Here is a 23,281-nt window from a genome sequence, read left to right on the forward strand (position 1 = left end):
GATGGGAAATGGCTCTGTGTCACCATGGAAACGGGGCCACCGGCTCACCATGCCGAGGGGACATGCTGAGCCGAGGGGACATGTGTGCCAGGCCCCAAGGAGCGTGGCACCACTGGGCACGATGCACTGGTACGGGGCACTGGCCACAGGCTCCGCAGCACCCTGGGCCACACCACAGAGCCCATCACCTGCCTCAGTCCTGCTCCTGCATCCCCCAGCAGTCTTGGGCATGTGGCGGGATGTTACCCCAGCGTGATGCCAATCCTGTGTGTTGCCACCCCAGCCAGGCAGCTCTGCACCACCGCACTGGTGCTCAGCGCTGGGTGCGCAGGGCCAGAGCCGGCTGTTCGTCAAGCAGCCGCCTGATGATGCGCATCGTCAAGGTTATAATTTAGCAAAACACTCAGCAGGGGCTTTGGAGGGAGCCGGCCTGTGCCGGCTAATTAGCCCGAGCTGCACGCACCGAGCCCGCACCTGCCATAGCAATGAGGGCGCATGCACCAGGCGTGCCGGCTCACACCAGCGCAGCACACATGTGCCAGGGCCATTGCATCCCACCCGCATCCCATGGGGAGGGGGATAGTTGCTGGGTGGCTGGCTGCATCTCCGCTGGCCCATTCCCACTGCTAGGTCGGAGCAGAGGGCACCGCTGCTCACCTCCACTGGCCACAGGCCACGGTGGCAGCTGGCACAGCAGGGAGGGCACGCAGGAGCGTGGGGTGTGCTCACCAGCCTGGCCACCAGCGAGTTTGTGCACCCAGCGCTACGGGCGCAGCAGATGCCTGCATGCATCTCCATTGTGCACCAGGGTGTCTGCCTGTGCCCGTCCACCTGTGCCCTTGCGTGTGCTGGGGTGCCAGCAGCAGCTCGGCAGGGCTGCCCCCTCCCCCCCAGCTGTAATCCTGATGGACAATAATCCTGCTGTGCCAGAGCCGCGATGGGCAGGAGCTGCCCTTGCAGTGGCAGCTCGATTCAGCTGTCGGCTCTGTCGGTGCTGCCTGTACCTGCCACATACCAAAGGTCTGCGGTGCTGGCACTGGCTCTGCTGCGCCCTGGGGTCCCTGCGCTGGCACCCCTCTGCATCCCCGGGGATGGGGATGGTGGCCCGTGGGAGTCCCAGCCCACAGCGTGGGACCTACTTCGGGGCGCATGGGCAGCGTGCAGGCAGGGCTCCTGCCTGGGGTTTAAGCCTCTTGTCCTCTTGCCCCTCGTTGGTTTTAATAGAGCTGGGTCTATCCCAGGGCTCTGGGGCTGGCACTGGCCCAGCTGGCAGGAGCAGAGCAGAGCTGCAGCTCAGCAGCGCCTGGGATGGGGGCCGGGACAGTGACGGGTTGGTGTAAACAACATGGGGTTACCCCCGGCACACGGCACCCCCAGGGCAGCCAGGGCTGGGCTGGTGGGTGCCCACCCAGGGCAGCATCTCCCAAGGGTGCCCACAGCGGGTGCTGCGAGGGTTGGCAGTGGGGCTGGGTACCAGGGTGTCACCGCAGCCCTGGTACCTGGTAGCCTGGCGGACAGCGGCTCACGGAGCACTGCAGGCACACAGCTCTCGCTACCCCTCCATCCCTCCGGGTGTGTGTTCGGCTGGCGGGGCAGAGGGGCCCCGGCACCGAGGGTTGGAGCTGCGGGCACCGTGCCTGGGCACAGGGTGGAGGTGGGTCCCTGGGTGGGCTGGCAGGCTCGGGCACGGGGGATCCCTCCTCATGGCGGGGGCCCTGGCGGCGCTTCTGTGCCTGCTCCACATGCTCATTGATCTGCCCCATGCTCCTTTGATCATCAGGCTGCTAACGAGCTTCCCTGGCAAAGACCTCGTTAGCCATGCAAGAGCTCGGTGCTGCCTAGCTAGCATCTGGCTAGTGGGCACAGGGCTGGTGGGCCCAGCTCCACCGCGGGCAACCTCCCAAGTCCCTGCCAGTGCCAGCCCGGGGAGAGGGACAGGGACAGGCAGGTCACGGTGGCTGGCAGGAGTGCGGCGTGGCCGGCCAGTGGCCAGAAGCAGGCGCAGCAGGAGGTGGATCGATGTGTTGAATTATTTAGCAAGGGAGCATGAAGTGGCTGCGATGGCAACACCCCACATGGGGCCAGGGGGCCACACTCGCACCCAGGCATGGGACCACCCAGATGGGGTGGCTGGGCACCCACTGCCAGGGTCATCTGCCACCTTCTTGGGTGGTGGGTGCTGGTGGCACAGGTCACCCCACTACCCTCATCGCCTCTCTGTGTTCCGTCAGCTGCACCAGGCTGTACCCAGGTGGTGCCACCAGCATCACCTGCTCTGTCCCCTGCCGGTACCCAGCTCCCGGCGCCGTGGCATTGCCTGGCGGGCAGCATGGGGCTGCGGCCGCTGCAGCCAGTGGAGGGACCACCCGGTTTTGCTCTGCTTCCTGCCACGTTGCAGCGCCTCAGGTGAGCGCTGAGCCATGGCTGCCCTCACCCCGCACCCCCAGCCCCTCTCACGAGCCTTTTATAAGCGATGCATTATTAAAACTACCCCGTGCCATCGCTCACAGCCAGTGTGACGGCGGGCGCCGCATCAAACCTGATGAATATTTCAGGCCCTGAAATCTCCTGCGCCTGCATGCTTTATCCTGAGTCTCAACCCCCCCCCCGCCTGCCTCCCCAATTTATTAGAGTGTTTGCTTCCCCACGCTTCTGCCTAGCACCAAGGGCATGGTGGCACAGGGTCACCATGCGCACCCAGCCCCTCTCCCCAAGCCCAGGCCAGGGGGTTACCCATCATAGTGGCTCCAGCCTGGGATGAGATGGGAATGGGCTGTCCCCGAGGCGTGGGTGGGCAGTGCCGGAGCTGGCTGCACATCCCCAGGGAAAAGCCAGAGCAGCCCCATGCTGCCAAGCTCGGTGCCAGCACGGGATTCCCAGGATGACTCCCAGTTCCCCCAGGACTCCTGTGCCCAGCCCCAGCCCCCATTTGGCACCATCACCTGCAGGGTCAGGGCAGGAGCATGGGGACAACCTGGGGCAGGTCACAGTGTGGACCTGTCCCCATCACCCCCAGCCTGGCACCCTGTGCCACCCCCTTCCACCTCTGCGGGTGCTCCCAGTCCTGGCGGCAGCAGATGCTAATTGCGGCGTGATCTATGTATGGCGGGAGGAGGATATTGATGCTGCCTGTCACCCCTCGATCGGATTAAGATCACTTAGGCCCCAGTAATGGGCATTGCAGAGCTCTGCCACCGGGGCTGGTGGGGCTCTGGCACCACCATCCTGTACCAGCATGGGTGCTGGGTCTGACCTGCCACCACGGGCCAGGTCCCTGCCCAGTCCCACGAATGCGCCACCAGCAGCTCTGTCACCCCTCATGCCTCTCCTGGCACCACTGTGGAGCCACCCTGTGCCCTAGCACCCCAGGGCACCCGGGGGCCGTGCCGTGGTGCCATGCACACAGCTGCCAGCGCAGTGATGCCCCGAGGAGCCCCTGCACATGCCAACAGCTCTGGCACACGTGCTGCCGTGCACACCCCCGTGCACTCACCCTCAGGCTACACATGGCACCCTGGGCGCAGGCAGCGACGGCAGAGCTGGTGTGGTGCTGGCACCAGTGGGCACTGGGGCTGAGCCCCAGCGATGCTGCAGGGCCCTGCCAGGGCTCTGGTGAGGGCACGCCTGGGGTGTGTGTCCCCTGGGGGTCTGGGGTGTGCAGTGGCCCTGTGCCTGCTGTGCGCTGCGTGCTCCTGCAGCTGATGGAACAGCAGAGCTCAGTGCGGGGCATTTATGGCTCCTTGTGGTGTAGCCACATGTGCCATCACCCCTGTGCTCAGCTCTGCATTGCTGCTCTGCCCACTGCCACCACTGACTGCCTGGGTCTGATGGGGGGGGCAGTGGTCTGTAGCCCCCACCCCAGCTGGTGTCTCCTGCAGCCTCTGAAGCCCCCAGCCACTGTGGAGGGGACACTGGGGTGGCACAACCGGGGTGCAGGGAGCAGCAGGCTCCAGGGCAGGCAGGGAATGGGCCAGCGGGGAGCTGAGTACTGGGACCAGTAGCTACAGACCCAGCTCCATGTACTTGTCCCCTCCCTGGGGAGCTGTGGCTGCCATGCTGCGGCAGGGCTGGGTGCCAGTGCCCACCGTGCTGGCCATGCCCATGCCGGATGGCTGCCTCCCGGCACAGCCCTCTCACCCACTGGTGCATCCTCTCCATGGCCATGGGGAGCAGCAGGGGCTGGGCTGGTGGATGATATTGGAGTGCTCTTGAGGCCGGGAGGGAGGTTTGCCATGCAGGAGGAGAGGAGAAGAGAGGAGAGAAGCCGGCTGAGTCACCTGGTGCCGGCTGCTGACTCAGGCGCTTCCTGCCAGGTAGCCTCCACCGCCGGCACGTGGGCTGCCAGGCCACGGGATGTGGCAGAGGGGACAACTGGGACCCTGGCATCCCCCAGCAGCCCAGTCTGGCACCCGTGGTGCTGCAGGGTGGTCCAAGGTGAGTGCAGCCTGCACATGGGTGCCGGTTTGTGCCTTGCAGCACGGTGACCTGTTTCTACCTGGGATCATCCGCTAGCGGCACAGCCACGTGCTACGGTGACGTGGGGGGACTGCGGCTGCCAGGCCGTGGGAACCGTGAGGAGCTGGCTGGCTGCACCTCCCACCTGGCACCTCTGGGTGCCCGCACGCCCAGGGCTGGTGGGATTTGGCACGCCGGATCCCGCCGGAGCCAGGCTTCCAGCAAGCAGGCGCCTGGCACCCAGGGCAGGGATCCTGCGGCTTCCTCCCCGCCGGGCGGCGGAAGCGGCCCCAGTGCCATGAGCCAGCGCGGGGCTGGCAGGCGGCAGGGCCGGGAGCTGCGCATGGCTTCATCTGGCGGCTCCGTGAGGAAGCTGATTTCCTCCGACAGGCCGGCTCTGCGCCGCCGCCGCCACCCGGTGCAGCCGCCCGCTCGCAGCCGTGGCCGGGCTGCTGGCGGCCAGCTTTGTATTGGCAATTAACCCTCCTCTGCGATCCCACACGCCATCAAGCTCCGCATCAATTAACTCAAGCTGCTGAGGTGCTAATTAACGAATCACCCCCATGTCCATCTGCGTAGCGGGGCTCACCTCCAGCCCCCCCCCTCGGCATGAGGCCACTCTGGCTGGACCTGTGGCTCACTGGGGAGGTGGCCTGGTGGCTGGTGGCACTGCTGCCTGTTTTCACCTCCCCCGTGCCACATCCCTGCCCTGGATCATGCTGCCATCGCTCCAAGCCCAGCCCCAAAGCAGCCCCAGGAGTTCCCGTGGGGTGCTCCCAGGGCTGGGGGTCCCCCCTCTCTCTGGCTGTGGTGGGGCTCAGCACCCCGCACCCTCACCAGGGCAGCACTCACTCGGCGCTCACCGAGACGCTGACGCGGCGCGACCATCCGTGAGGCCTTCATTCAAATTTAAAGACCGGCCGACTTGGGGATAAAAAAGGAAAGGGGCAGCAAGGAGCAGGGCGGCCGTGAGCCCACGGGCGGGTGATGGACGGCGAGCCCCTTCCCCAGGCGTGCCAGCCGGGCACGCTCACCGGTGGGATGGTGCCCAAGCGCCAGCGCGGGTCTGCCCAGCTTGTACGGCCGAGCACTGTCAGGAGGAGCTGGCAGGAGCCTGGGGGCTGCTGGGCTCCGTGCGGACATGCCGGCACTACCAGCTACCCGCTCTCCAACCTGGGTGTCACATCCGTGTGGCCTTGGCCACCCGCTCTGCATGCCATTAGCATGTTCTTGCCATGTCCGGCTGGACACGTGCCGGCACCTGGCTCGCGCTGGCAGGTTGGGAGCCCTGAGCTCAGCATGTTCGGGGCCGTGTAGGTGTGGCTGGTGAATATTTCATGCCCGTGTTCACCGAGCCCTTTCTTGGTTACACTCTTGCCTCCTCCCTGCACTCTCGCCATGTTTATTTATTTAATGAATTATTTATCTGCTCCCCCTCTCTCGCTCGGCTGGGCGCTGCTCTGCTGCTGCCCCCCGCTCTCCCCCCCCCCCAGCTCCCAGCCTGGTGCGATGATTTATTGAATGCCGGCTCTGCTCTGCGGTTGCGACATGCTGTCACAGGAAGCCGCGGTTAAATATTAACCAGGGCGGGTGAAGTGGGTTCCCTGCCCTGCCAGGCACGTGCAGCCGGCAGGACCCCTGCGCCCACCCTGCTCTGGGTACCGCAGCCACCGCAGCCGGTGCCCATGGCTGCCTGCTCCAGTTGGCGGGTGGGGGGCTTTGCTCTGGTCCCCCCTGCTTTGAAGCAGAAACCTGCTGGCCCTCAGCCTGACAGGCACGGGGTGGAGGAGGTGGGGGCCGCACGGAACTGCTTGGTGCCCCAGCTCTGCTGGAGAGCTCAAGGCCACTCGTGTCCTCCTGAGAGCAAAGCCACCCAGCCGGCAGCATCCCCCAGCCGTCCTCGCCACAGACGCTGTCTCCTGCTGTGGTCAGCAAAACCCAGCCAAGCCCCCTCCGTGTGCCGCTGCCGCAGCAGGGGGTGATGTCCCCCAGCCCCGGGGGTGATGCCTGGTGGGTGCTGGCACCCACATGTGGGTGCACACTGTGATGCACAGGGTGCCTTCAGCCACCCGGCTCCCTCCATCCCCGCCGGAGCGCTCCGTGCCTCCCACTGTGGCCCTGCACGTTGGGGTGCCCCGGCGTGGGGGTCCCCCCCAGGGAGCGTGGCGCCGCGCGGGTGCTGGCGGCAGCGTGTGCGTTGCCATGAGCGGGGGGTTTCCATGTGGAGGTGTGTGTTGCCATGGGTTTGCCGAGCCAAGGCGTTTCCATGGTGGCAGCGCGGTGCTGCTGGGCCCTTCCAGAGGTGCGCAGCCCCCTGGGATCCCTCAGCCCCAGGGCGCACCGGGAGGGAGCTGCCACCGCCTCCACCGCTGCACCCTGGCACCTGGGTGCCCCGGCCCCTGCAGCCCCTCCTGCACCCCCAGCACCCCCCTGCCTCCACCCCCCTGGGCCAGCCAAAGCCCTTTTCCACGTGTTGTGTTTTCTTCACTTCACTTCTCCAGATGAATAATTAATAGAAGCTTTTTTGGTCCTCCGGGCCCTTCCGCCAGCCCCCTCCCCCTTCCCAGCAGGGCTCTGGCAGGGCTTGGGCCCCCAGTGCCACCACCACTAATGGGGGCTGGGGGGCTGTGGCACAGCCCTGCTATGGGCATCACTGGTGCTGTGGTACCTGTGGCACTGAGTAGGACTGGGGGGGGGCTCAGTGGGACCATCCTCATCCCTCTCCATGGGCTGGGGCAGCATCTGCCTGTCTGAAGGTGCTGGGAGCCCAAAAAGGGGCCTCAAGTGGGGAGCAGCTCTGCTCCCTCCCCGAGCTCCCCCAGGGAAGCTTTGGGGAGCCAGGAACCCCCCGCAACGTTGGCACTGGGGCAGCAAAGCCCCCAGCCCAGGGCTACACCACCTCACCTGCCCAGGCCTGGGAGCCACCGTGCGTGGGAGCAGGGACGTGGGGACACGGCGCTCGGCCCCACACCGCCCAGCCATGCTCAAGCAGCCAGGGCTGGCTCAGCAAGCCCAGCGCCGGTTTCGATAGCCTCCCGGGTTTGTTTGCAAGCTCCTCGGGCTGCCAAATCCTTGGGTCACGCGCGAAGCTGCTGCTGCTGGAGCAGGGGCTGCCGGGCCAGTGCCAGCGGCGTGTGCACGCTTGGGCGCGCTCCTGCGTGGGAGCTCAGGGTGAGCTGCGTGTGCATGCGCTGGTGCAAGCATGCTGGTGTGTGCACACATGTGCTGGGGCGTGGATCACCTGGCACATGGGACTGTCGGGCGGTGCTGCATGGCAGTTGCTAAGGGATCTTGCCGAGGACGGGCGGCTGGAGCTGGCACCCAGCTCAATCCATCACGCGTGGTCTCGGCGGCTCCCTGGGTACCTCTGTTCCATGGACCCCTGGGGGGAAACAGGGTGGGGGTTTGGGGGGAGCAATGGGGCCAGCCGCGTGGGTGGGTGCCCGGCCACGTGCAGGCTCCCGGCGCAGGACGGGGCAGGCGGGAGAGCCTGGCACCATGGCAGTGCTCATCCGGCACCCAGGCTGCCGTGGCAGGGTGGCCCCAGGCCACCTGTGCCTGTGGTGGGTGGCTGGGTGCCCACCCTCCACCTGGCTGTGGGTCCCCCGGGTGGCCAAGCCCCTCTGCGAACATGTGTGATCCCCACAGTGCTGGTAGCAGCACGGCAAGGACCCTCTGGAGCCCTGACTCCCCCCTCCCCCTCCATGGCTCTGCCAGCCATATGGACCCATGGGGGCCCATGCCCTGAGCCCCAATGCTCCCACCCAGGGAGACCCCAATGCTGGTGGGACCCAGCCCTGGTGCCCCCACCCATGGCTGTCCTGGTGAGACCCTGGCAGCACCTGGTCCTGGTGGGACCTGGCCCTGGTGTCCCCACACGTGAGGGTCCCAATGTCAGTGGGACCCAGCCCTAGTGCACCCACTCATGGGGGTCCTAATGTCAGTGAGACCTGGCCCCAGTGCACCCACACACGGGACTCCCAGTGTCAGTGGGACCTGGCCCCAGTGCTACCACCCATGGTGGTCCCAACGTCGGTGGGACCCGGCCCCGGTGCCCCCACCCACGGGGGTTCCAGTGCCCCCACCTTTGGGGGTCCCAGTGTCGGTGGGACCCGGCCCCGGTGCCGCCACCCGGGAGGACCCGCAGCCCAAGACCGGCGCGCCCCCAGTCCCCGCCGCCCGCTGCCGCTGCCGCTGCCGGTGCAGGCGGGCGCGGGGCGGCGGCGGGCGCGCGCGCGGGGGCGCGGCGGCGGCGGGCGCGCGCGGGGCGGAGCTGGGCGCCGGGGGCGCGGGGCGCGGGCGGCTCCGGCTCGGTTCTCCATTCATTGGGATCGCGGCGGGCTCCGCGGCGGCGGCAGGATGGCTGCTCGGCTGTCCGCGCTCCTGCCCCTGCTCCCGCTGCTGCTGCTGCTGCCGGGCCGGGGACCACCGGGGGCCCTGGGCAACCGGCACGCCGTGCACTGGAACAGCTCCAACCTGCAGTGAGTGCGGGGCTGGGCGCCGGGGCCGCGGCGGGGGAGGCCGCCGGTACCGGTACCGGTAGATCGGGGGGGGTGTCCCCGGCACCGGGCGGGGCGGGAGGCGCCGCCGGGAAGGACACGGCGGGGGCGCGCCGGGGATCGCGCTGAAGGATGCGCGCAGCAGCGGCGGCGGCGGCAGCGGCGACGGCGGGGGGCGACACTGGGCCGGGGGCGCGCGCGCCGGGACTGCGGGACCCCCTCGGTGCCGGTGCCCGCGCGGCGCCCCCGTGCGGGAGGGGTCGCCGAGTTCCCGGTTACTGGTGCGCTGCCCCTCCCGGCCCCGCGCACCTCGCCCTGCCCGCGGAGGCGGGGGCCGTTCCCGGCGCGAGGCGGGGGGGCGGCGCGGAGGGGGCGGGCGTGCAGCCGTCCGTCCGGCCCGACCCGACCTGCGGCGGCTCCGGTCCCCGGGGCCGCGCTGCCGGGCGGGGCGGTGGCACCGGCGGGGTCGGGCTCGCTGCTGGAGCGGGGCGCGGCGGCTGCCGGCGCGGGTGGGTCGGTGGCACCGGGGACCGAGCTGCCCCTCCCCGGCGGCGCTGAGCCGCTCCGCGGCGGGTCCCGGGGTGCTGGGGGCTGAGTACGGCCGCCCCGCCCGCCCGGGTGCGCCGGGCAGCGGGTCCCGGTGTAGCGCCGCCAGACGCGCCCCACGCCTGTCTGGGCGCGGGAGCGGCACCGGCAGCGCGGGGAGGGGGGGGCTGACAGGTGCCCGCCCCCCGCCCCCCGGTGCCATCCCGGGGGGGTCCGCGGGGGCGATTGGGGGGCTTGCAAGTGGAGATGTGCAAACTGCCGTCGTGCCCACGGCCACCGGGAGCCCAGCTGGTCGGTGGGGCACGGACCCCCAGCACCTCCCTCATGTCCTGCACCGGGAGCTGCGCCCTGTCCTCACCCCCCCCGGGGGGGGCTGCATGGGGGGCATGGCAACCGCACCTGGGGCTGGCACATTCTGTCCTCGCCCCCCCGGGGGGCTGCATGGGGGGCACGGCACCCACACCTGGGGCTGGCACAGCCACACCGGGGGCAAGCGGGCACCGCGCAGGCTTTGGGGTGCCGATGGGCACAGCTGGGCTCCTCCGGGGGAGGGGGGCTGCACGTCCATGGACCGGTCAGGGAGCTGCGCCCGCCGCTATCGCCTGTCTCCCCTTCCCTCGCCAGCGCAAGCGCTCAGGGGTGTGGCGGGGGCACGCGGCCAGCGGAGCATCCCCTGGTCCCCGTCGGTCCCAGGGCTCCCCCAGCCCTGCGCCCCTTTGTGCGGGGAGGGAGCGTCGCCCAGCAGCTCCTTCCCCTCCCATTGAGATTGTGTCGCCAGGCGGAAGCTCGGGCCCCATAAATTGTGCGTGTGTGCGACGTGCCGAGGCGCAGCACAATGGCGAGGCGCTCAGTTCACCCCGCCACGCTTGGGCATCCCCCTGCGCCCCGCTCCTCCGGCCAGACCCTGCTTGCCCACTGGCTTCATCCCCACGCCGTGACATTGCTGGGACGTTGGCGGGTGGCAGACTCCTGTGCCCTCGCCCTCGCCCCGCCACGACCGAGGGGCCTACTCTCCCCACCCCACCGCCCGCAGCTGTGCGCTGTGACCCGGTGCTGCCCCGGCACCTCCCAGGGGACGCGGCAGAGGGGGTGCCGGTGGTGTGCCTGCTGTGCCAAACCGGGGGTGTTGCAGCCAGACACCCGCACCCGCTGCGCACGCATCTCTGGCGCGGCTGCGAGCGTCCAGCTCAGGGCACGGGCGGCGCGGTGGGGGCGGCTGCGGCAGAGACGTGTCCCAGGGACTCCGGAGCGCTGATATTTATTGTTAGGCAGTGCGGCAGCTCGGCCGCAATTATAGCCGCGCAGCAAAGTGTCTGGATTAGATAAATTATGGGGGGAATTAGGCTCCCTGGGCCGCAGCCTGCAAATCCCAGCAACCCCGCTGCAATCAGAGCAATAAACAAGCCCTGCGCGGCCCCGCGGGGCTCTCTGGGGAGGGGGGCACGCCAGCAGGCTTGGCTCTGGGCTGCTCCTTGGGGGCTGCGCCAGACACCCCAGAAATTTATTGCATCTCCTGCTGCACCGCCCTGGATGCCCCTGCGGCTCCTCTCGGTGGGGGAATGGGGTGAGGGGCCACCCTGTGGAGCCCACCGTAGTCTCGGCAGTGCCTTGAGGAGCATGGGGCTGGTGGCAGCTCACCCCGCTTGGACACGCAGTTGTGCTTCTCCAGTCCCTGGGCCACTGTGGGGGACTGCTGGCGGTGCGGGGGGCTGGGGAAGGCCACTGAGTGGGCGAGGCACCCCACCTGCGGTGGGTTTGGGGTGCTGATGACAAAGCCCGAGGGAGGTGCGAAGGTGGGATCTGAGGCTTGGGGCAGCACAGCTGTTTGATCCTGCTCAGCCAGACTGTTGGTCCGGCTTTCCTTTCTGTCTGTCCTGCTGTCTCTGCCGGTGGCAGCCAGCGAGCCCCGGGAGCGCGGGACAATCCTTGGCTGGTCCTTGCCCTCTGCTCCCAAGTCCTGCTGGTAGGAGTCATGGTGGCACAGGGTGAAGGTGCAGGGCAGCTGCGACCCACCCAGTGCTGGCATTTGGCGCGGGCTGCATCCTTGGGACGCCCCATGACGTGGGGCTGGGGGGTCCTAGTGCTGTCCCCAGCTGAGCCAGGCCCTGGCATGCTGGTGCACTTGGGATGCCACCTCCCTGCTGGGTGTCCCAGATGCTGCGGTGGGGACAGCAGTTTGTCCCCTAGAGTGGGCACAGGCATGGCCAGCTCCCCCTGACGCTGCTGCAAGCCCCCAGGAGCCCCCCAGAGCAGGTTGGGGCAAGCCACGCTATGCCCTGGCTCTGCTGTGGTGACTGAGGGTGCTGGTGCCAGAGGCCTCGGGGCACCTGGTGCCGTGGAGGGGGAAGAGCGGGGTGCTGCACGATGGGGGTACAGAGGGTGCTGGTGCCCAGGCAAGACAGGCGGGTCGGACCCACCTGTGCTCAGGGAGGGCCCAGCATCGCGTGTGGCCCCCCCAGCCACTGGCGCTGCTGCCGCGCTTGCCTCTTCAAGGCGGCTTTTATCTGGCTGACTCCGTGTTGCAGGCAGCGAGAGCTGGAGCAGGCTCTCGAGAGCCCTTGCATGGAGCAGCCTCTCCAGGGGGAGCGTCTCGCGCAGGAAGGAGCTGGGGCTCTGCGCCAGCTGGGGGTCCTGTGGCTGCCCTGGCTGCTGGCTCCTCTATAGCTGCTGGACCCTGACGCTGGAGCTGTGCCCGGCCAGGTCCCTTCATTGCATCCGCTGGCACCCACAGGGCTGGGGTCAGTGTCACCTGCAGCAGGAGAAAACCCGTCCCCAGTGGGTGCCAGGGGCATCCAGCAGGAGGCGCTGCGGGGTGGCGGGGCAGTTGTGCCGGGGCAGGGGGGTAGTTCCCCGTCCCACTGTGGGGCTGGAGGTGGGGAAGGTGATGATGCTGCCTCTGAGCGGCTAATCACCCAGCCCCGCCAGCTGCAGCATCCCCAGGCAGGGGGCTGCGGCTGGGGGGTTCCACCACCCGTGGCTGTGTCCCCAAGCTGGTCCCCATGGGGCACAGAGCCCTCAGCCACCCGTGGGTGCCAGCTGTGGGGCTGGGTGCTGGCGGGAGCTGCTGCCCTGGGGCAGAGGGTGCCGTGCCCCGTGAGTCATGGTGCTGGGCGGCACTGAGCCCCGGCGGCGCAGCCGGGGCCCACGGGGTTCCTGTGGGAGAAAGGGCTGTGGTGTCGGGGTGCGGGGGCTGTCCCGGGGTGCAACAGGGCCGGGGCCACCTGCTCCTGCCCAGGCTGGTAATTGAGTCACTGGTTGCAGATTGATGGTTTAATTAAAACCCAATTAGAAACCTCATTGATCTTGTTAGCAAAGCGGGAAGGTATGGGCTTTAGCGGGGATTAAAGGGATTGCGTGGCCATCGATGGGGATGGGGGGTGCAGGGGCACCTGTAGGGCAGTGCTGGGAGTCCCGGGGAAGGCCGTGCCCGTTACTCCGAGGTGGATGCTGCCTCATGGCACCACGGTCCCTTCATCTGTCACCATGTCCCTGGGGAGCAGCCCTGTCTCCTCGGGAGCCCCGATTCCCCGAGCGGGGAGGTGGCCCTGGGGACGCCGTATGCCGGCGATGCCTTTTGCACCCACACCTTGCGGCTGCGCCAGGCGAGTTGGGGGGGAGGACGGGGGGGGGCCGTGCCGTGGCACCATGCCACCTGTGCGCGTGGGCTGCATCGCAGGCGCTGTCTGCCGAGCCAGCGCGCGTGTGCGTGGCCGTCTGGGCGCCGTGACTGTGCAGCGCTGCCTGCGTGGGGAGGGCTGGCACGGGGGGGCACACCGAGCCGCCCATCTCCCCCATGGCTCAAAAGTGGGTGCAGGCAGATGGTCTGTGTGTCCATCCCTCTGTCCGTCGGGGTGGACCGACCGCGGCGATGGATGCGCCTTCACCTCTCGCTGTCGCGCGGGGTGACTGGAAGGGGACTGCATAAATCAATGGCACTTTTTTGTTCCCTGGCTGATCGATGGGCCCCGGATGTGCCGAAAGGGCGAAGCTGCCGGAGCCAAACAAAGGGCCTGGCTGGGGTGGGGCGGGGGGGGGTGTCCAGCCTGGCACCCGGTGTCGGGGGGCACCATACCATCACCCGCATCGGAGGACACCCCGCATTGCCCTGGTCCTTACCGCTGGCACCACCAATGTGGGATGCTGAGCCCAGATCTGGCCCTGCTGCCCTCCAGGCCTTTTCTGCACCATGGGGATGAGCCTCCGCAGCACAGGGGTCCGGGCAGGGGTCCGATCCCCCCGTGCCGCTGCTGCCGGGGCATGCTGCAGTGCACCAGGCGCTCCCTAGCAGTGCATGAGCGAGCGTGCGGTGCTCAGCCCAGATTTATCGCAGCAGATGGGAGCAGAGCGGCCGCCCAGTTTACCAGTGGCTGCGGCTTGCCAGGTAGCCAGGGTCCTGCCGGTGCGGGGCCGGTGGGCGCTGAGCCCAGCCTGTGCTCGGGACGGTTCTGCCAGGGGGACATCCATCTGCCCAGCACCGACAGGCTGCTGGAAGGTACCACTGCCTTGCAAAGCCCTGCTCTAAAAATGCAGTCGTGCAGAAGTGATGCTGCCCATTCTGCTCCTGCGCTTAACCCTTCGGGCACTGCTGGAGCCCGCCGTGCCCTGCTGGGTGCACCTTGGCTGCTGGAGCCCGGGAGGCCGGGGGCTCCATCCTGATCCAGGTTGCCTGTTGCTGGGGCTTCCCCATAGTTGTGGGTGCCAGCAGGGACAGGGTGGCCTGTGCTCGTGCTGGGGTAGGTGTCAGTGAGAAAGGAGGCCGAGACCCTCACTCCAGGTGTCTATTCCCATCCTTCTGCCCAAAACCAGGGCCCAGGGGCTCCCTGCCTGCTGCTGGGGCTGAGCTGCGCATGTGGGTCTGCCTGCCCTGTGCTGCCAGATGGTGCTGCAAGCTTGGGGTGCTCTGGATTCAGGGTGTCCTGCTGTGTGGGGTGCTGCTCTGCACCCACGGGACCCACGGTGCAGGGGCTGAGCGTTGCAGGGACGCAGTGCCATGACTGCAGCAGTTGATGGAGTCCCCTGGACATGCCCCAGGCCACGGTGGCCCCATGGCTCTACCCATTCGGGGCCATTCTCCAGCCCCTCCCAGCTGGTGATGATGCTGTGATGCCTGTGAGCTCCTGGCACACAGCAGTGGCCAGCAGTGTCTGTGGGGCTCGTTGCCGTGGGGAGCCAGGCTGCTGGCCCCTGCCACTCCATCTGGGGGTCCCCTGTACCCCTCCGCTGCGATGCTGGTGTGCCCCAGCCCAGAGGGAGACCTTGGTGCTGTGTGGGACAGTGCTCGTTAGCGAGGCTGTTTATCAGAAGCCACGTTTCTTAATGAGCCCCAGTGAGGGGTCCCAGGGGTGTGTGTGCCTCAGCGGTGGGTGCCACAGGGGAAGGGGGTGGTTACAACCCCCCCGGCACCACAGGACAGGGTTTCCCGCAGCATGGCAGGAGCTGGAGCTGGGTGTCACTCCCATGGGTGCAGAGACCCGGGGCCGATCCTGGGGAATGTGCTTCCTCCAGCCCCTCGCTCCGCTGGCACAGCCGCAGCCCGGCCGCGGTGAGGGGCAGCCAGCTCGGGGCACGCTGGCGTCCCAGCCCTGCGTCCCGCACGGAGTTAATTGCAATTTTCTCCTCGGGGCCATTTCTTTAATAACAAGGTTTTTTTTCTCTTCCTCCCCCCGCCCCCCCCCCCCTCCTTCCCACCACATCAAAGGGGGAAGATGAAAGGTCCCGGCGCCCCGCGGAGCAAGGGTGGCTGCCTCAGCACCTTGCTGGCGGAGGAGTTGCCCGGCGGTGCCGGGCTGGGCTGGGGAATAGCGGCTGCATGGCGAGGGAGGTGCCGCGTGGGGCTGCGCTCCCAGCTTCACGGGCGATGAGACCTGTTGGCCCCCCAAGGCCCCCCAGTGCCGGTGGCAGCCCTCGACGGGGAGGCAGCGCTGCTTGGGTCCCCCTTTGCCGGCGGATGCCGGGCCCCGCTTTGGTTCCCTCTCCAGCACCTGGCTTTTGGGGTGCTGCGTGCCAGGGTGCCGCGGGTGCTGGCAGGGTGCCGGGGCTCCCCAAACAGCGCCGGGGGCGCTCGCGCAGGGTGGGGCGTCTGCACGCGCAGCCCTGCCCGCTGCCTGCCCAGCCCTGCCGGGGAGACCCAAGAAGCCGGTTCCGCTGCGGGCAGGGCCCCAGGGGGGGTGACGGGACCCCCCCGTGGGGCGAGGGCACCCCGAGTGCTGGGTCAGGAGCTGGCGGACCCGGGTTTGCCCTGACAGGTTGGGAAAGGAGCCCCGAGCCGGAGTGATGCGCCATGGGGGTGCCCGGCCGCACCTGCCGGGATGCTGCAGCCCACCTCCCGGCGGAGTGGGGTGAGCGACCCCAACCAACGCAGCAGGGCTGGGGGGCTGCAGCGGCGCGGTGCAGGGTGGCATCACTGGTGCTGAGCCGGGCGATGAAGCGACGGCCGGTCAGGGTCCGGTGCTGCCACGGCAGCTCGGTGCAGCGCCAGCACCTCGCAGCGCTGGCTCGTAATTAATTGGCAGGAGCAGTGGGTCAGCGCAGCAGCGAGGATTACGGCGGCCGGGATTTCCATCGGGCGCGGATTAGGAGCCAGCGGAGCCTCTCCTGAGTGGATCTGAGGGGATTGCCGCTCCTAATCAATGTAAATGAGGCTCCCCCAGGGCCACCCTTTACGGCATTAACGAACTAACGGGATTAGCCAAAGCAGGGTGAGAAATCCTCTCTCTGAGCAGTGGCGCGTGGCGGGGCTGGGGCCGTGGTGGGCAGCCGCCGTGTGTTGGCTCTCGGCTGCCGGAGCTGCGGAACACCGGGGCTGTGTGGCGAGGGCCGGCAGCTGCACCCCGCAGCGTCCCCGAGCACCTGCAGGACCCTGGTGACCATCAGCCCGGTGGTGAGGTCGGTCGGTCTGTCCCGCTGCGTCTGTCCCCTCCTTGAGGCCACCAGCATGTTCCTGGCAGGTCACCGGCTCATGCACCTTGCAGGCATCCACACATGCGGGTGGCTTGGCACCCACAGCCATGTCCCTCCCGCCCCACACTGGCCTGTGCCCCCCGAGGCGGTGATGCCGTGGGGTTGCGCAGGGGTCCCAGTGTGTTGGGGAGCTCCAGATAGAGGTTGAGCAGGGGGATACTGCTGCCCCCCCAGGTCCTTGCTTTGGGACCTGCCCATTCTCCAGCCTCTGGGTCTCTTTCAAAGGGGGGGGGGGGGGCAGCGTTTGGGAAGGTGCAAGGGGTGTCCCTAACTCCCTGTCCCCTCCTTCCCTTGCAGCCTGCGGCGGGAGGGCTACACGGTACAGGTGAACGTCAACGACTACCTGGACATCTACTGCCCACACTACAACGCCTCGGTGCCCGAGCACCGGCTGGAGCAGTACGTGCTCTACATGGTGAATGCGGAGGGCTACCGCACCTGCAACACCAGCCAGGGCTTCAAGCGCTGGGAGTGCAACCGGCCCCATGCGCCCCATAGCCCCATCAAATTCTCGGAGAAGTTCCAGCGCTACAGCGCTTTCTCGCTGGGCTACGAGTTCCGCGCAGGGCAGGAGTACTACTACATCTGTACGTGGGGTGCTGGGTGGGACCCCTACACACCCCTCCATCCTTGGCTGGGTCCCCCGCATCCCACCCTAGCTGGTCCCACCACATCACATCACCCAGTTGGGCCCCTTGGCATCCCTGCCCTGGCCAAACCCCCCCAGCCCCGAGAGTGGGCACCCTGAGCTCAGGGATGGGGGTGTGGGGTGGAAGGGGGTTGTGGGGAGGGTTGGAAGTACAGGGAGGGTATGATGCAGGGGTGAGATGGGGATGTGGGGAGCAGGATGGGGATGTGGATGGGGGTGCTTGTGCAGGATGGGGCTGCTGGGGGGTGCTGATGCAGGATGAGGGTTCAGGGGATGCTGATCCAGATGCAAAACCCAGGGTGCTGATGCAGGATTGGAGTGCTGGTGCAGGATGGGGGTGCAGGGTGCTGATGCAGGTGCAGCTTCAGGCTGCAGGGTGGGGGTGCTGCTGCATCCCCCCAGCCCAGAGCGCACCCCCAGGCAGGGCCAGACCCCACCATGGCCAGACCCCCGAGCCTCGGGGTGCTCAGGAGGGGGGTCACCCCCTGCGGAGCCACCCCAGCCCACTCTTGCCTTGCAGCCACACCGACGCACAACCACCGCCGGGCCTGCCTGAAGATGAAGGTGTTCGTGTGCTGCGCCTCCAGTAAGTACCCCTGTGCCCCTCCATGGGGGCTGCGGGTGAGCGGGGGGCGGCACGGCCAGCGGGTGGGTCCCCCATCCCTGCTGGGGGTGGGCTGCGGCGCAAGACGGCCAGGGAGCGTGACCCCCTCCCCGTCCCCTCTCTCTTGCAGCATCGCACTCCGGGGAGAAGCTGGCGCCCACTCTGCCACAGTTCACCCTGCGGCCCGAGGTGAAGATCGAGGACCTGGGTGAGTCGGGCAGAGCCCCTGGCCCCACAGTGCCGCGTCCCCCCTGCCGCCACCACCCATGGGGCAGCCCCAGCCGCGGGGGGGTGGGGGTTCGGGGCCGTCCCGGTGCCACCCTCACCCTCTCACTCTTCCTTACAGACAACTTCAACCCGGAGATGCCCAAGCTGGAGAAGAGCATCAGCGGCACCAGCCCCAAGCGGGAACACTTGCCCCTGGCCGTGGCTGCTGCGCTCTTCCTCATGACGCTGCTGGCCTCCTAGCTCCTGGCGCTGGTGGGGGCCCAGCCAGCGCGGCTCCACCGAGTGGGGACCCCCAGACCTGCTGCCCCTCCTGAGAACCAGCGGGGGACCACCACAGGACCACCCCGGCCCCTCCGCACCGCTATCCCCCTGCCCAGAGAGCTGCCCCACGGGGCAGGGGGCTGTGGCACCTGCCGATCCCGGCTGGGACTCGCCCCCCACCCCACCAACGGCTGCGGCCACGGCCACGAGGATGCGGCTCGGTGCTGCTGTGTGCACCGCACCGTCCGCCGACACCATTCCACAGCGCCGAGTCCTGCCTGCCAAATCCTGCCCGCAGCCCACGCGGTGCCCCATGGCTGAGGGGCAGTGCCAGGCTGGGGAGCCCAGTGAGGGCCAGGACCCCCAGGGCTGGGCAGCCTGTACATACCTATATAGAGATCTATACATACTGTACAGAGAGTGACTATATAGATATATCTATACTGTACCATAGGCAGCGGTGCCAGCCCCACGCTGGCTTGTACATAGTCGAACGTGTTGGATTTTCCTCGTCTTCCGTGAAGACCCGACCTATGCAAACGCACAGACACTTTTTGGGGAAAAAAACAAAACAAAAAAACAATCTCAACCTTTTTTTCAAGTGCTTTGGCTGGTGATTTTCATATTCTGCTCTTAGTCTATTAAAAAAAAAATAATAAAAGGATAAAAAAATGTGACCCCTGTCACAGCAGTGTGCAGCGCTCCTGGCCAGCCGTTGGCCAGCTCTGCCCTCCACCGCAGCGGGCTCTGGCCGGAGCAGGGGGTAAGGCAGGGGCAGCCAGCACCAGGTGCCGACCACCGTGCCAACCACCTCGCTGGCCCTGGGCACGACAGCTCCAGTCACAGGCTTAGCACCTCTGCCAGAGAGGGCATCCCAGGGGGATGCAGGGTGCAGCTTCCCGCTGGCTCTGCTCACCATCAACCCCCTGGCAGTGGCACGGAGCAGCCGGCGGGGACCTGGTGCTGCCCGCAGGAGGATGGCACGGACCACAGGCAGCACCCGCAGGTAAGGGCAGTGCAGGGCCGTGGGCAATGCCCTCAGCACCCATCCCTGGGGTGCTGGGCTGTGGTGGCTGGGGGCACCCTGGGGAGGAGTAGGCACAGGGGAGACATCCTCGTCATCCTCACCAGCTGCATGGGGTGAGTGACTGTGGGTCGGCACCCCGACGTGCCTGGGAGCTCCATGGGAATCCCCGCATCACCCCCCCCGCCGGCACGTCTGGCTCTGCCGGGCATGCCAGCTCCTGTGCTCCTGGGGGGACCTGGCACATGCCTGTCTGCGGCAGCTCCTGTGGGAAGGGACAATGCTCTGGGCTCCCCCTCCAGTGCCCCCAGCGAGGCAAGGGGGTGTGTGGGGAGGGGGTTGTGCCCTGGGACCCACTGAGGATAGGGTTGCTGCTACAGGGGGTGCCACGGGCCGAGCAGGAGTTCGGTGCAGCCAGCACCCCAAAACCCCAGTGGGTGCTGGGGAGCAGCCGTACAGGTCCTGAACCTGCACCCCACTGCACCAGGGGGGCCCAGTGCCCCCAGGGAGCGGGGCAGCCGCTCTTCCCACCAGGCAGCGTGGGACCAGGGGGCCTGCAGCCCCTCTCCCAGTGGGGACTGACGTTCCATGGACGTGGCCTCGGCTGGGGGGACCCCGCAGCTGTTGCAGCAGGGTGGCTGCTCTCCCCCCACCCCAGCTGGCACCGGGTGGTGGCTTGGTGTCCCACCGGCCCAGGCTTGTCATGGTGCGGGAAGAGCTGGCGAACCCCCCCACCACCACCCCAGCTGGCGCTGCTGGGCGGTGGCTCGGTGTCCTGCCAGCCCAGGCTTGTCCTGGTGCGGGAAGAGCTGGCGAACCCGTCAGACGGGTCCTCCGAGCGCTCCCACAAGGCAGCGGGCTCCCCACGTCCCCCCCTCCCCAGGCTCCTGCGGGCCTCAGCCCTTGACCCCTTCCCCAGGGACTCGAGGTGCCACCCAGCACCCAGCTGCTGACCCTGGGCTGGGTGGGCACAGCGTGGCCAGGGCCTGGCTGTGGCAGTGTCACCCAGGGCTGCCGAGGGCTGTATCCCCCCAGATGCTGCAGGGCTGCGTCCCCTTGGATGCTGGGGACTGGCCACAGCCCCTGTCCCGGCATGGGGCCCCGCCGGTGGCACGCGGTGCAGTGGGCTGGGGGGCCCTGTTGGCCGGTTCATCATGGCGGGGAGTGGAGCACTGAGTCAACCGCCCTGGTGCAGTGCTGCATGGCGAGCTCCGCTTGCAAAATCCGTCCTGCTGCTTGCCTCAACCTTGGCACTGCTCCCTGGCGTGTGCGTGGCACTGCCGCCAGCTCGGTGGGGACCGGCCACCCAGCCCTGCTCCACTCCGTGCCCTCGGGCAAGGCACGGTGTGGCAAGCTGGGGGCAGCCTGGACCAGCGGGGAGACACTTGGGATGCTGCTACGGGGGATCCCCAAACCCTGCTGCCCCAAGGCAATGGGGACCCCTCATTGGGACCCCAGCACGGGGGCTCGGATGCCCTGTGGGTGCTGGCGGGACTTCCACAGCCCCAGCAGCAGCTCTGGCTCTGGGCACGGGGTGTGTGCCTGGACTGGCCGTGCGGCACGAGGCTTTGCATCACCCCGTGGCAGCATCTGTCCTCCGCGGGCAGGGCTGGGTGCATCCCGCTCTCCGGCCAAACGCGTAAGGGCCTGGCGTGGCCAGCCAGCCTCAGGGACGCGGCTCTGCCCCTGCTACGCGCAGCCTGGCGTCGGGCCGTGCCTACCTGCTGGGCTGCACGCAGCTGGTGCAGCACGTCACCGCGGCCTTCGCTCCCAGCTGCGCACTGGACGGCTCCTCTTCCTCCCCCAGCCTCACGGCTGGTGACGTCAGCCCGGGCAGGGGCTGGGGCACACCTGGGTGTCCTGAGCTGGGAAACCATAAATAGTTTGTCACAAGCTCTGCGGCCTCTGGCCAGCCCCACCTGCCCCGTGCCACTCTGCCGCGCGTGTTTATGGTGCGAAATGGCTTCACCTTTGTCCTGCAAACTGCAGCCAGCGCAGCACGAGCCCTGCCTGTGCGGGCACTGACCCCGTCCCACCGTCACCCAGGGCGGTCCCCAGTCCTGCATGCACCACGTGGCGTGGCCGTGACCTTGCACACGTGCACACCGCCGCTGGCACCTCTGGTGTTGCTGCAGGTGGGTGCCCACCCTGCACGGGGTGCTGCCCACCCACCCTGCACAGGGTGCTGCCCACCCTGCATGGGGTGCTGCCCCCACCCTGCATGCTACTCACCCTGACGGTCAACCCATCCCTGCCACGGCTCATCCCCCGCCACCAAGCCACTGGTGATCCAGCACAGGGAGGTAACGGGGCCCCAGCTTGTCCCTGGGGCTGTCCCCGGTAGGGGACACATGCTCATCCTTCCTCCCCCGGTCCAGCCACCAGTGCTGGCACTGCCCTTTTGCTGTGGGCCAGGCAGGGCGGTGACACTGGGATACGGCCAGGTCCCTGTGGCCTCGTTCCCAGCCTTGTCCCCATGCGCTGCTGCCCCTGCCCCGGGGCTGGGGACTGTGGCAGAGGGGACAGGGGCATCCGGCAGGATGGATCCAGTGTGGTGCTCCAGGAGGCTCATCATTCCCTGGGGCTTGCACCAGCCATGCCAGAGTGGGACAACACGACCTTGGTGCTCCCCGCACCGCTGCTCCCTGCCTCAGTTTCCCCAGGCACACAGCCTGTCTCTGCCGGTGGTACCGGAGCTGTGCCAGGATGCCGAGGAGCAAAGCAGCTGTGGTGCTGCCCAGCTCCCACCACTGTCCAGCTGCGCCCATCCCTGCGGGCTGCGCGTGCCACGCTCCGGCTCTCTGATCCCGGCAGGCTGCGGCCCCACGGGTGTTCCCGGGAGGTGCTCCCCTGTGCAAGCCACGGCAGCGCCGGCTTCCTGGGAGCAGGAGGCCTCGCACAGTCATTACGGCGCAGGGGATGATGTCAGGCCTGGCCGCAACCAGGGAGGATGAAAGAGAAGAAGCGGGTTCCCCTCTCGCAGGAGCCGAGGGTGGGGAGCGAGGCCGGGATGCGGGGAGGACGTGGGGGATGCGGGTGGGATGCGGGGTACCCAGCCCCATAGCTTTGACCCTGTGGGAGCCTTTCGGAGCCAACAGCCGCTCTCCGGTTCCAGCCACGGTGCCGGCGCCTGCCTGAGCCCCTCCAGCGTGCCAAGGGAGCGCTCCTCGCACGGCTGCAGCGGCGGGCATGCAACATTACCCACAATCAATGGATCATTATGTAATAAACAAGAGGAAAGTTGTTTTGCAAATGCGGCTGAGTTATCACTTCACAACACGGCGGCGAAGCATCTCTCCGCCGGGCTTAACAAGGATGGATCGGTGTTGGGGGCAGATGGGAGCAGATAGCGAGCCGCCGCGCTCCCCGCCAGGCAGCCGGCAACGCGCCCGCTGCACCCGCTGCGCCCGCAGCCCCCCGCCCTGTGCCGGCGGGGGTCATGGGCCGGGGGGATTTCACAACATGGAGCAAACAGAGTACGGTGGGGGGGTGGGAGCGAGGTGGGGGGTGCGTGCAGGGTTTGGCCAGTGCTGGAGCAAAGTCTTGGGCAAGCAGAGGCAGCTGATAAGGGCAGGGAGGAGCGGGGGGGGGGTGGGGGCGGTGGGGTGGGGGGGGGTGGTGTGCTGCCCCTGCTGCCACCAGCCCCTCCTGGCCCCCAGCCCCTTCTCAGCAGCCACTGCGGCTGCCCAGGCCCCACGCGCCCAGCAGAACAGACAAGGGGGTCCCATGGCTCGGGCTGGGAGGGGACAGGCCTGCAGGGCACCCCCTCGGCAGCTGTTGCACCCCAGCAGGGAGGGGACGCCCACAGCTCCAACGCTTTGCCCCAGCCCCCCCGGGGCTCACACCGCCGCGGTGGGGAACAACCCCGGCCTCACCCCATCGTCACCCCACTGCTGCAGCGGGGGGGGACCCCCTGCCCACACCCAGGCAGGATCACGGGTGCCAGCACCACCAGGCAGGACCACGCTGCTGCCATTGACCCCTCTGCATCTCACCACCCCGTGATGGGCTGGGGGGGTCCCTGGCCCTGTGCCGCTGCCACGTGGGGATGCCGC

The 23,281-nt window shown here is 68.1% G+C and overlaps 1 protein-coding gene and 1 long non-coding RNA gene across 2 annotated transcripts; one reads left to right on the plus strand and one right to left on the minus strand.

The window, feature by feature from the left end:
* Window positions 1-8,756: 8,756 nt before the first annotated feature.
* EFNA3 (ephrin A3) lies at window positions 8,757-19,888 on the plus strand. The gene is made up of 5 exons (XM_040618887.1): window positions 8,757-8,936; window positions 16,758-17,047; window positions 17,630-17,695; window positions 17,844-17,921; window positions 18,060-19,888. Exons 1-5 carry the CDS (start codon window positions 8,815-8,817, stop codon window positions 18,179-18,181), a joined length of 678 nt encoding a protein of 225 aa, XP_040474821.1. The 5' UTR covers window positions 8,757-8,814; the 3' UTR covers window positions 18,182-19,888.
* Window positions 18,666-21,611, minus strand: LOC121080013. The gene is made up of 3 exons (XR_005825252.1): window positions 21,459-21,611; window positions 20,948-21,091; window positions 18,666-18,752 (listed from the first exon to the last, which is right to left on the minus strand). It is a non-coding gene; the product is annotated as an uncharacterized LOC121080013 (long non-coding RNA).
* Window positions 21,612-23,281: the final 1,670 nt, after the last annotated feature.

This window comes from Falco naumanni, chromosome 20, assembly GCF_017639655.2.
Source record: "Falco naumanni isolate bFalNau1 chromosome 20, bFalNau1.pat, whole genome shotgun sequence".
Classification (NCBI taxonomy): domain Eukaryota; kingdom Metazoa; phylum Chordata; class Aves; order Falconiformes; family Falconidae; genus Falco; species Falco naumanni.